Consider the following 12,265-nt stretch of genomic DNA (forward strand, 5'->3'; position numbering starts at 1 on the left):
TCCCACTCTCCATATTTAATTGCCATTTCCTTCTTTTTCTGTGAACTGGCACTCCCTGGTGAGAAGCTCTGGTGAAAGGCACTCCTTCCTGCTCTCCCTGTCCCATCAACGTCTCAGCTCCTATCAGCCTACAACTCTCACTCTTAACTGCACACCTAATTCAATCTCCTTCACACCCCCTGCTTTCTTGGAACACAGTACAGAGCTCTGGACCCCGGCAAACTGCACTGAGGTCCAGCCACTTAGCCCCCTCAGGGCCTCACCCCTGTTGACGGGGAGAGATTAGTGAATGGACTTCCTATTATATTAAAAGTTACTGTTTACTTCCCAATCTTGACAAGACAGAGGTTCATCTTCAGAATTTCTAAAACTCACTGTGATTAATACCATGTAATAGATTATCTAACACCACTAAAGTGAAACATCTCTGGGGTCATGGGTTACGTTTGCATAGATGCCAGAATACTGCATCACGGTTAATGCTATCATAATAAAATATTCTGAGAGAAGAGGAAGTTTTAATTTTCTTGCATCAATTTTGTAGATACTCTATAAGCACAAAGCTTTTAGGAAGAACAATGCCTACACTTTGGTGTTAATTCTTTAAAAATATTTCTCCCACTATTCTCAATATCACTTGGCATTTCAGCCAAATTGAACTGGAATGAATGCGTTAATTCTAGTTCAACTAACTTTTCTTGTACATCTACCATGAGTCAGGCACTACACCAGGTGTTTTCACTTATTTTTTTTTCACATTAATATGAGGGTACAAATGGTTAGGTTACATTGCTTTCATTTCTAAGGTAAAGTTCAGGTTGTAGTTGAACCCTTCACCCAGGGGGTCGTGCTGAGCACCCTCCCATTGTGCACATTAGATGAGATCCTATCAGTCACCCTCCTTCCTCACCTCTCGCTGTCCTCTCTCCTCCCCCTCACTACACTGTATTTGTGTTTTCTTTCATGTGGGCGTGTAGTTGTTTATATATTAGTTTCATATTAGTATTGAGGGCATTGGATACTTTTTTTTCCATTCTTGAGATACTTTACTAAGAAAACTGTGTTTCAACTCAATCCAGGTAAACACAAAACGTGTAAAGTCTCCATTGTTTCTTATGGCTGACTAGTAAGTATTCCATGGTATACATATACCACAGTTTGTTAATCCATTCATGGGTTGTTGGGCACTTGGATTGCTTCTACATGTTGGCAACTGTGAATTGAGCTGCAATAAACCTTCTAATGCAAATGTCCTGTGGTAAAATGATGTTTTTTCTTCTGGGTAAATACCTCGTAATGGGATTGCAGGATCAAATGGGAGGCTAACTTTTAGTTCTTTGAGAATTCTCAATACTTCTTTAGAGAGAGGTTGTATCAGTTTGCAATCCTACCAGCAGTGCAAAAGTGTTCCCTTCTCTCCACATCCACACCAACATCTGCAGATTCAGGATTTTGTGATGTGGGATAATCTCACTGGAGTTAGGTGATATATCAGAGTGGTTTTGATTTGCATTTCTCTGATGATTAGGGACGATGAGCATTTTTTCACATGTTTGTTGGCCATTCACCTGTCTTCTTCAGAGAAATTTCTGTTCAAGTCTCTTGCCCACTTATTTAATTGAATCCTTACAATAACCCTATAGACATTGTTATCTACATTTTACAGATAAAAAAATGAAATGATTTGCTTAATGTAAATTGCAATCTAAGAGCCAAAAAAAGTTCTGTGATTTTCCAACATACATGTACTGTATTTCTTTACCTAATAGTCCTTCTTTGACTGCTTATGTAATTTACCACTCTAAAACATTCTCACTTGACCCTAGAGAAAAATGATTTTGTGGCAAACAGCTCAATACCGTTCTGAAATACTACGTATGAAGGACAATGAATTTGGAGTCAGATGGCCACCATCCTCTCTCCATTGCACACAGAATTATTCCTTCTGATCAAAGAGTTATTCTAAAGGCAGACTTTGAACCCTTTTGCCATTCTTCGATATACACAGGTCCTGTGAAGTCATAGACTGGGTGGGTGAAGATGATCGGATATATTACATCACCTGTCCTACAGTGAATGGTGACAAGCCCAAAGACTTGGTAGTGCTCGTATCACGCAAAAAGCCTGTCAGAGATGGGTGAGTATGTGCAGCCCCAGTGTCGTAGCAGTATTTTATAGTATAGGATAGAAAATAAAAGTTGATATGGAAAATAAGGAAGTCATTGTAGGTATTTCTGGTCTTGAATAATGTTTATTTGAATTGTTTCTAGGTGAATTTTTAGCTATCATTAAAAAATTTGGTAATAATCCATTGGGTACCATCTGTGTACAAAGCACTATGCAAGAATCCTAAAGCTATTCACTTTCCTATGTAGGTGTGAGACTTATGTTTAGTAAATCTTCAAAACATTCCATTATCGGTAAAAATGCAGTGAAAGCCAAATAAAGCACCAGGAATTGGTTTACAATGCACAAGGGCTCTACTGGGCTAACCATCCATCATGGCTGGCTGACAGGTTGAGGCTGTCCAGTGGAGTGCCCAAACACGGCTTTTCCCATGCACTGCATGCTCAGAGCATGGCATTTAGGTACTGAAGGGAGGTGTTCCAAATAGTCCTACACATGTGTGAGTATTAATAAATTTCAGTGTAGTATCATTTATTGCAGTGTTTTTTAACCTTTTTTGATCTCACAGCATACTTGAACCTATAGTTAGGCGGCACATTTAAATTACGTTGATCATAAAAAAGAGTAAAAATATATATATACTTACTGTGCTTGAACTTCTTTTGAAAATAATTTAATCTTTTAAAAATTTTGAGGCACACCAGTTGAAATCACTGATTTATTATGCCAACTGAAGTTTCGTCTTACAAATTATGGCAGATCCATACATGTAACAATCCTGGGCCATCATTAAAAAGGCTGAGGTAGCTATAGAGCCAATGGATATAGAAACACCACTAAAGATTTATTGCTAAATGAAAAATCAATTATAGACCAGTATTTGTACAATGATTTTATTTATATAAAATCTATACATGTACATTTGCCTATACAAATGTTACTTTTATACATTTATAAAAAGATTTAGAGGGCTACAAAACAAAATGTTAAGAGTAGTCTCCTCTAGGTTAGTGAACAGGATTGGAGTTAAAATGGAGTTAAAAGTATTCTTCCATTCTCTAGCCTATGAGGTTCTCTACTGTTTGAAGGTGGTTTTTTTTTTTTAATCAAAAAGGAGAGAAGATGGAACCTCTTTAGGGCACAGTAAAACTTTAATTTGGAGGGTAACTCCAGTTTTGTGGAGTTATACAAAGTACTGTATAAGTAATTCTTTTTTTCTTTTTTTTCTTTTTTGAGACAGAGTTTTACTCTGTCACCCAGGCTGTAGTGTAGTAGCATCATTGTAGCTCACAGCTACAAATCAGATCTTCAAACTCCTGGGCTCAAGTGATCCTCCTGCCTCAGCCTCCTGAGTAGCTGCGACTACAGGCTTATGTTATCATTCTTGGCTAATTTTTCTATTTTTTGTGGAGAAGGGGTCTCACTCTTGCTCAGGGTCTCAAACTCCTGGCCTCAAGTGATCCTCCCACTTTGGCCTCCCGAAGTTCTAGGACTACATGCGTGAGCCATTGTGCCTGGCCTGTATATGTAATTCCTGGGCAGAAAATGCCCTTACTACCCTTACTAGTGGCCCTTACTACCATCTCCTCTCTGGAATGCAGCCATAGAGAGTATTTTCTGATGCAGGCCACTCATCTTGAACATCTGCTCCTACCTGTATAAATCAAGTGCATTAACACTAGGAATTTATTTTTACCAACTGTTCTTCATTTCTCACAAGAACTTAGAAAGTGTCTTATCTTTCAGGAACACCTACATGGTGGCAGTGAAGTCAGTCATCTTGCCTTCCGTCCCACCATCTCCACAGTATATCAGAAGTGAAATTATATGCGCTGGATTTCTTATCCGCACCGTTGACAGCACTTCTTGCACCGTAAGTTTGATGAAACACCAGCAGTTGGCTCCGTCAGATACAGAAAAACCCCTTAGTCCACCCTAATTAATTGTAATCCTGTAATTTGTATCCACACTAGGAGAATCCGAAGGTGATCCCTTCAGATCATCCACTCCAGAAGGTCCCCAGTCATAGCCTCCTCTATACTAACAAGATTCAGATCCCTGCTTGAAAAAGCTCCAAGTCAGTAAGAAAGTAAAACATTGTATTTTCTTTTTCACACAGGTATCTTACTTTAACCAGGTTTCTGCTAGCATTCTGCCTTACTTTGCTGGAAATCTTGGCGGCTGGTCAAAATCCATTGAAGAAACAGCAGCCTCCTGTATACAGTTCATAGAGAATGCTACTGATGAGGGGTCTGCAAGCACATTTTAAATTGTCAACTTTCCATCATCTGTAATTTAATTTCCTGCTTTTAATTCCAAGCCCCTGTAGCCAAGACACTTAAGAGCTTTAAAACTCTGTTTTAGCTAATCCGAGGCTCTGCCTCTTTCAGGGGCACAGAAAATTGAAAATTACCTGTACATCCAATATTGCTTATTTTATAAAGTGGCACAAATTTAATTAAAATTATCATAAACATTTTTAAGTTACAGAGGTGAAATGTGTGTTCTGTTTGAAATTTTTAGAAATTGTGTGAGGTGTGAAATGACGATTTGCTAAGTTGAGTGGTTGATTAATGTGTGACATTGCTCCAGGGACAGCCGGGGTCTGTATGTCAGGACCATCTGCCAAGATATATTACCTAATAGTACATGTTCTAGAGCTTTAAATTAGGAAGGCATTAAAACATAATGGAATGCAATCAATTTTAGTAATTGGAACAACTTTACTAGTGTCATTAACATATTCCAGGTGGCTGACCAGTTTAGTATCTATTGCTATATAGACGCACACAGAGCACCTGCCAGTGCAACATCGCAGAGGAAGAGCACGTGGGTGGAGCCCTTCCTTCATAACCATTACATCAGTGCTCCATTCTCTAGGCGTCCACATTCATTGGTCTACTCTGGGATCTGTCCTAACTCCTAAGACAGACCAGAACATATCAAGTTAGCCTCCTCTGAAGGACAATTTTTAAAGGTTGGAGGAGTTTTTCATTAGAGGTTAAAGCACTTAATGGGTTAGATACATCCTGCTGTCTGTTTGCCAAATGTCCACCTGTGCTCCCCTGCCCAGCCCCTCCCCAGTCACGTGGTCGAAGCCTGGTTATAATTATTTTTATTTTTCTTGTTTCAGGAGATTTTCACTTATATAAACTTTGGAATGTTCTGCAACTTTATGAGTTAACATTAATACACAATAAAAAGTGGGGCCTTGGTGTGTGTCACACTTTATGGGGGCAAGACATGATTGCAAGAGGGACTTTACCTAACAATTGCAATCAGTGTAACCTGGCTTATTGTACCCTCAATGAATCCCCAGCAATAAAAAAAAATAATAATACACAATAAAAAGAGTGGATGTGTGGATTTAAATGATTATACTTTGTATTCCAGAATTTAAAAAACATTTGAGGACATTTTTGCCTTTAAAAAGGTGAACAAAATTAGTAATAAATATAATATTGTATGCTAAAATTTCAGACCTCGCCTACAAATTGAGATACCTCCTAAAAATGTCTGCCTAAAATAGGTCTTTGAATTTGTATTTTTTGAAACTTTTTCCTGACTAGGAACAGAAACACTGTGAGGCTGAAGGGGTATAGTGACTTCAGCTGGATCATTTTGAGATACAAAAGTGTTCCCCACTCTAACTTATAACGCAGTTGTGTTTGTATTCTTCAATATGGTAGCCACTAGCCACATGTGCTATTTAAATCAAAATGAACTAAAATTAAATAAATTTAAAAGATCAGTTTTTTTGCCACTCAACCCCCATTTCAAGTATCATTAGTCACATGTGGTCAGTGGCTACCATATTGAACAGTACAGATATAGAACATTTCCATGATCACAGAAATTTTAATTAAGGCCAGGGCTTATAATGCAGTGAGGTCCTATTGTTTTCCCATTTTCACCTGTCTTAGTACCAAACAATCCCTTCCACCCTTTCTAAAAGATTTCACGGCTTGGCACCTGTGGCTCAAGTGGCTAAGGCACCAGCCACATACACCTGAGCTGGCAGGTTAGCATCCAGCCCAGCCTGCCAAACAACGATAACTACAACCAAAAAATAGCCAGGCGTTGTGGCGGGTGCCTATAGTCCCAGCTACTTGGGAGGCGGAGGCAGGAGAATCGCTTGAGCCCAGGAGTTGGAGGTTGCTGTGAGCTGTGATGCCACAGCACTCTACCCAGGGTGACAGCTTGAGTCTCTGTCTCAAAAAAAATAAAAATAAATAAATAAATAAAATAAAAGATTTCACTTTTATGCTTCTGAACAAAAACACAGGACTCATCCACTGGTGGCTCTTTCTGGATTATTTGGCATAGTCTAAGTTGAAGTTCAAGACTATAGGACTTTAGTAACATATCCAGAAGACCAAATTTCACATCATAACAAAGATATTTGTACCAGAATGTTTACTGCAACCCAATTCATACTTGCTAAGTCATGGAAGAAGCCTAAGTGCCCATCGACCCACAAATGGATTAATAAATTGTGGTATATGTACACACCATGGAATATTATGCAGCCTTAAAGAAAGATGGAGACTTTACCTCTTTCATGTTTACATGGATGGAGCTGGAACATATTCTTCTTAGCAAAGTATCTCAAGAATGGAAGAAAAAGTATACAATGTACTTAGCCCTACTATGAAACCAATTTATAGCTTTCATAAGAAAGCCCAAGAAGAAGGGGAAAGTGGGGAGAAAGGTGAGGGGGGAGGATGGGCGGAGGGAGGGTAATGGGTGGGACCACACCTACGGTGCATCTTACAAGGGTACATGTGAAATTTAGTAGGCATAGAATATAAATGTCTTAACACAATAACTAAGAAAATGCCATGAAGGCTATGTTAACCAATTTGATGAAAATATTTCAAATTGTATATAAAACCAGCACATTGTACCCCATGATACACAGCTATGATTTAATAAAAAAAATAAATAAAAATAGAAAAAAAAAAAAAGGGCCACAGTCACAGTGGAGAAGAAAAGATAACAGGGCATCCAGGCTCTACTTAGGACATTTCAAAACATTTGAAATCTATTGTGTGAAACAATCCTACAATTAACCAAGGCATTCCAGTTGTAACATTCAATAATTGCCCTTTCCTGGGAATATGTCTGATCACTCTTTCATTCACTCAGTGAATACTGAGAGCTTACTTTGTCTAGACTCTTCCAGGCACTGTGGATATGACATGGAACAGAAGTGTACTGACTACATCCTAAAATACATACATACATACATACATACAAAGATATGTTATATGGAAAAACAAAGCAGAGTAATGATAATGAGTACCAGAGAGTGAGTGGGAGGTAGGGGTTGAATTTTCAGCAGAGTGGTCAGGGTAGGCTGCATTGAGAGGCATTTGACAAAAGGCAGAGAGGGAGAGAGCTCTGAGGATCTCTCAGGATGCAGCAAGCTTCCTGAAGAAGGACGAGTAAGGCAAGGCCCTCCAGGGGAGTGTTTCTGGCTGGTTCTAGGAACAAAGAGAAGCTGATGAGATTGCAATAGAGCAAGAGATAAAAAAAGACAGCTGAATTAAAGACCGCCTTCCCTACTCTCTTTGGTGCCTAGGCTTTAAGCAAACATGATTGCTGCAAGGCTAAGCCACTAACCTGGTTCATCAGCAGTCAGCCCTCTGGAAACTAAGGACAGAGGAAACTCAGAAAAATGTAGTCATGTTTATTTTTTCCTTTGGAGTGTCAGTGACCTTAAGGAACATTGAAGATTTCATGCCTTTTTTGATGGTAAGGGTTTTCATATGCTTCTAACAGGACTGAAAGCTTTTTGATTAAGAAAGGAAGCTCATTCCTATTAATTTTTCCCGGTTTTAATGCAACCTAGTTGCTTGTCTGCATTCAGTTTTTTTATTACCTTTGTTTTAGAAAAAAATCTAGCAAAAGAAATATGAAAATTGATCAGAATACAGTTTACCCTATACTCAAACATCTTTAGGCCATGATGAATAATTTTAATAAAAAATTGAAAGAAACTAGAATATTTTTATATATACCATCATATGGTTTTATTCATATTTCTTATTGCACATTTAAGAAATAACCTTGGAAATTTTTACTGGCATATTACAGTGGTACGTTTAAAAATGTATGTTGAAAAAGTATACATATATGAATATATTTTGTGGTTTAGAGTACATTATTAAAATGAGAACTATTAAATGTATTATTTATATTTGAAAGTAATATAACTATTGAGAGTGAGGTAGCTCACTCAAGCCCTGAGTGGTCTTAAAAATTCTTATGGTGTGTGCCAGGCTACAAGATTTGTCTGTCGCCTGATTGACAACAATTTTTGTAACTGGTCCTTTGAACAGCTAAGTAAGTGAAAGTGACCATAGCATGACTTCATTGTAATTGCTCACTCTCTGGACTCAGGGAGCCTGGCTTATTTACTACTATAGTACTTGCTACTTGCTCAAAATGTTCTGGGGTCTGGGTGCCTCAGTTGTGATACAAATCCACTATGTCTGAGGCATTCATCGAGGCCCATCTTGTCACCTCTGCAGGACCTCTGAATGCTGCTTGCTGTGTTACTAAGTAACAGTTCTTTGTCTCTGAACCAAGAATCTAGTGTCTTCTGCCAACACCCACAAAATATTAACAGACCAACTAATTAGCTTATTATTACAGCTCAATTCACAATCACCAAGAAGTAGTAATCAACCCAAGTGCCCAGCAACACATGAATAGATGAACCAACTATGGTATATGTATACCATGGAATATTACTCAGCCATTAAAAAGATGGAGGCTTTACATCTTTTGTATTTACCTGGGTGGAGTTGAAATACATTCTTCTTAGTAAAGCATCACAAGAATGGAAAAGCAAGTATCCAATATACTCAGTACTAATATGAAACCAACAGATAAATAACTACATACCCGCATGAGAGAAAAACACAACTGAATTCAAATGGCGAAGATGGGAGTGGAGGGAAAGGGAAGAGGGATGGAGATTGGTAAGCTCTCATCTAAAGCGCACAATGTAAGGGTATATGGCACACCTCCTGAGTGAAGTGCTCAACTACAACTTGAATTTCACCTAAGCAATGCAATCATACAACCCAATCACATGTACCCACATATTAATCTGAAATAATTTACATAAAAAAAAAGGAATCTCAGACCCTTCATAATTCTTTTTTTGTTTTGAGATACAGTCTTAAGCTGTCACCCTGGGTAGAATGCCGTGGCATCACAGCTCACAGCAACCTCAAACTCTTGGACTTAAGCGATTCTCCTGCCTCAGCCTCCCAAGTAGCTGGGATTACAGGTGCCCGCCACAACGTCTGGCTATTTTTTTTATTTTTATTTTTGTAGAGACAGAGTCTCACTTTATTGTGCTGTGGTGTCACACAGCTCACAGCAACCTCTAACTGCTGAGCTTAGGTGATTCTCTTGCCTCAGCCTCCTCAGTAGCTGGAACTACAGGCACCCATCACAACACCCGGCTATTTTTTTGTTGCAGTTTGGCCAGGGCTGGGTTTGACTCCGCCACCCTTGGTATATGGGGCCAGCACCCTACCCATTGAGCCACAGGCACGATGGCTTTTTTTTTTTTTTTTTTTTGTAGAGACAGAGTCTCACTGTACCGCCCTCGGGTAGAGTGCCATGGCATCACACGGCTCACAGCAACCTCTAACTCTTGCGTTTCCGCGATTCTCTTGCCTCAGTCTCTTGGACTACAGGCGCCCGCCACAACGCCCGGCTATTTTTTTGTTGCAGTTTAGCCAGGGCTGGGTTTGAACCCGCCACCCTCAGCATATGGGGCTGGCGCCCTACTCACTGAGCCACAGGCGCCGCCCACACAATGGCTATTTTTTTGTTGCAGTTGTCATTGTTGTTTTAGCTGGCCCGGACAGGGTTCAAACCTGCTAGCGTCGGCGTACGTGGCCGGTGCCCTACCCACTGAGCTACAGATGCCACCAGGCCCTTCATAATTCTTGAAGTAACCCATCTCCAGATTCAAAAGTCAGGGAAATATCAGATTAAAAATACCTTTCTCATTTTCTAATTCTCAGTTTATACCTGTAAGGATGAAGTACCATATAAAAATTACATACCTGATACCATCTTTCACTTTTCATTTAGTGATTTTCATGGCATTTAAAAGTAGAATATAAGGCTCAGCGCCTGTGGCTCAAGCAGCTAAGGTGCCAGCCACATACATCTGAGCTGGCGAGTTCGAATCCAGCCTGGGCCTGTCAAACAACAATGACGGCTGCAACCAAAAAATAGCCGGGCATTGTGGTGGCGGATGCCTACAGTCCCAGCTACTTGGGAGGTGGAGGCAGGAGAATCGCTTGAGCCCAGAAGTTGGCGGTTGCTGTGAGCTGTGATGCCACAGCACTCTACCCAAGGCGACAGCTTGAGGCTCTGTCTTATAAAAAAAAAAAATAGAATATAAAAGAAAATTGCTATCATTCATGCAATTCATTCCCCCTTTCCACGTTCTTCCTTCTTTCCTTGTCCAGCTTACATTCTGTAGCCCATGATTATAATCACTCCCTGGAAAACATTGTACCTTTCTCCATTCATTCAACTTTTCTGACAAAACCCAAACTGTGGTTAAATTATTAAACTGGGGTTAAATAATATTTCACTCCTGTGCTGAGCAGCTAAAAATTGTGTACTGGTTTTAATTTAAATGTATGACCAAAGTTTCTAAAGGATATTCAGGAGACTGATAATACTACTCCATTTCTCTGTATGATTATTATTTCACACTGCCTCGTCTTCCCTTAATCTTCTCACTCTCCTAGCCTGACTCAGTTCAAGAACTAGAGAAAATACAAGCCATTTGGCAGGAGTCCTCTCCTAGCCCCATCTACGCACCTTCCACTTCTTTGCTTCTCTCCTACTACAATGGGTGAAATATCTCTACACCTAGCAAGGAACTGTTTCTTTACTTTCTCTAGAGCATCCTTCCTTTGATTCTTTTTGTTCTCTGTTCTAGGAGTTTCTTTACCTCCATTGGATAATTTCCATAGTCACTGGTATCTCTTATAACAAAACAAAACAATAGAGTGGCAACTGTGGCTCAGTGGGTAGGGTGCTGGCCCCATATACCAAGGGTGGAGGGTTCAAACCCGGCCCCAGCCAAACTGCAACAAAAAATAGCTGGGTATTGTGATGGGCGCCTGTAGTCCCAGCTACTCAGTAGGCTGAGGCAAGAGAATCGCCTAAGCTTAGGAATTGGAGGTTGCTGTGAGCTGTGTGATGCCATGGCACTCTACTGAGGGCAATAAAGTAAAAAAAAAAAAAAAAAAAGGCAATACTTTGAGCTCCTTTCCTAAATCTCACCCCATTTCTATTCCAGTTACATGCAGGTGTGATCTTCATATCCTAATTTATCTATCTGACCACACTCTACCTCTGCTTCTCCACAAAGACCTCACTTATTAGGACAACCAATGTTCTCCCTATTGCCAAATCTATTAGCCTGTCCTTGACTTATTTAGCCTCTGAGCAGCCTTCGGTGAAGTTGACTTGTTTCTTCCTTTTGCCACGTTTCTCATTTTGGTTTCCATGAAGTCATATTCTTAGATTTCCTCCTATCTCACTTTGTAAAATAGTGTTTAGGTTTTTTATTTATTTTTTCTATGGTTTCTATTTTTAGCTCTTTGATATCTTTCCATAGAAGCTGTATGAATTTGCAGTCCCACCAACAGTATAAAAGTGTTCCCTTCTCTCCTCTTCTGGGACAGCACTGGCAGCTTTGGGACTTTGTGATAGAAGCTGTTCTCACTGGAGTTAAGTGATATCTCAGGGTGTTTTTGGCATTTCTCTGATGAACTAATCACATTTTTAAAGCCTCCTCTCGTTCTTCCTCCTCTATCAGACTATCCTAGGGTTCTGTCCTCCATTCTTCAGTGAGTCCACCCAGTATCTGGGTTTTAAAAGCCTCCTACTTACTAGTCACTCCCATATCTTTGTCTCTAGGCTTAACCTCTCTCGAATTCATACTTACTTGAATTTTTTTTTTTTGCAGTTTTTGGCCAGGGCTGGGCTTGAACCCGCCATCTCCAGCATATGGGGCCAGCGCCCTACTCCTTTGAGCCACAGGCGCTGCCTGCATACTTACTTGAAATTTACATTAAGACTATAG

The 12,265-nt window shown here is 39.8% G+C and overlaps 1 protein-coding gene across 1 annotated transcript in view; it reads left to right on the top strand.

Annotated features, from left to right (window-relative positions):
• Positions 1–5,459, top strand: part of ACOT12 (acyl-CoA thioesterase 12) — a 51,124-nt gene extending 45,665 nt beyond the window's left edge. The window contains exons 13-15 of the mRNA XM_053587341.1: positions 2,009–2,137; positions 3,874–4,000; positions 4,247–5,459. Coding sequence (XP_053443316.1) covers positions 2,009–2,137; positions 3,874–4,000; positions 4,247–4,396 — 406 coding nt within the window. The 3' untranslated portion in view covers positions 4,397–5,459. The remainder of the gene's footprint in view (positions 1–2,008; positions 2,138–3,873; positions 4,001–4,246) is intronic.
• The last annotated feature ends 6,806 nt before the right edge of the window (positions 5,460–12,265 follow it).

The sequence above is a fragment of the Nycticebus coucang genome, chromosome 1, assembly GCF_027406575.1.
Source record: "Nycticebus coucang isolate mNycCou1 chromosome 1, mNycCou1.pri, whole genome shotgun sequence".
Taxonomy (NCBI): domain Eukaryota; kingdom Metazoa; phylum Chordata; class Mammalia; order Primates; family Lorisidae; genus Nycticebus; species Nycticebus coucang.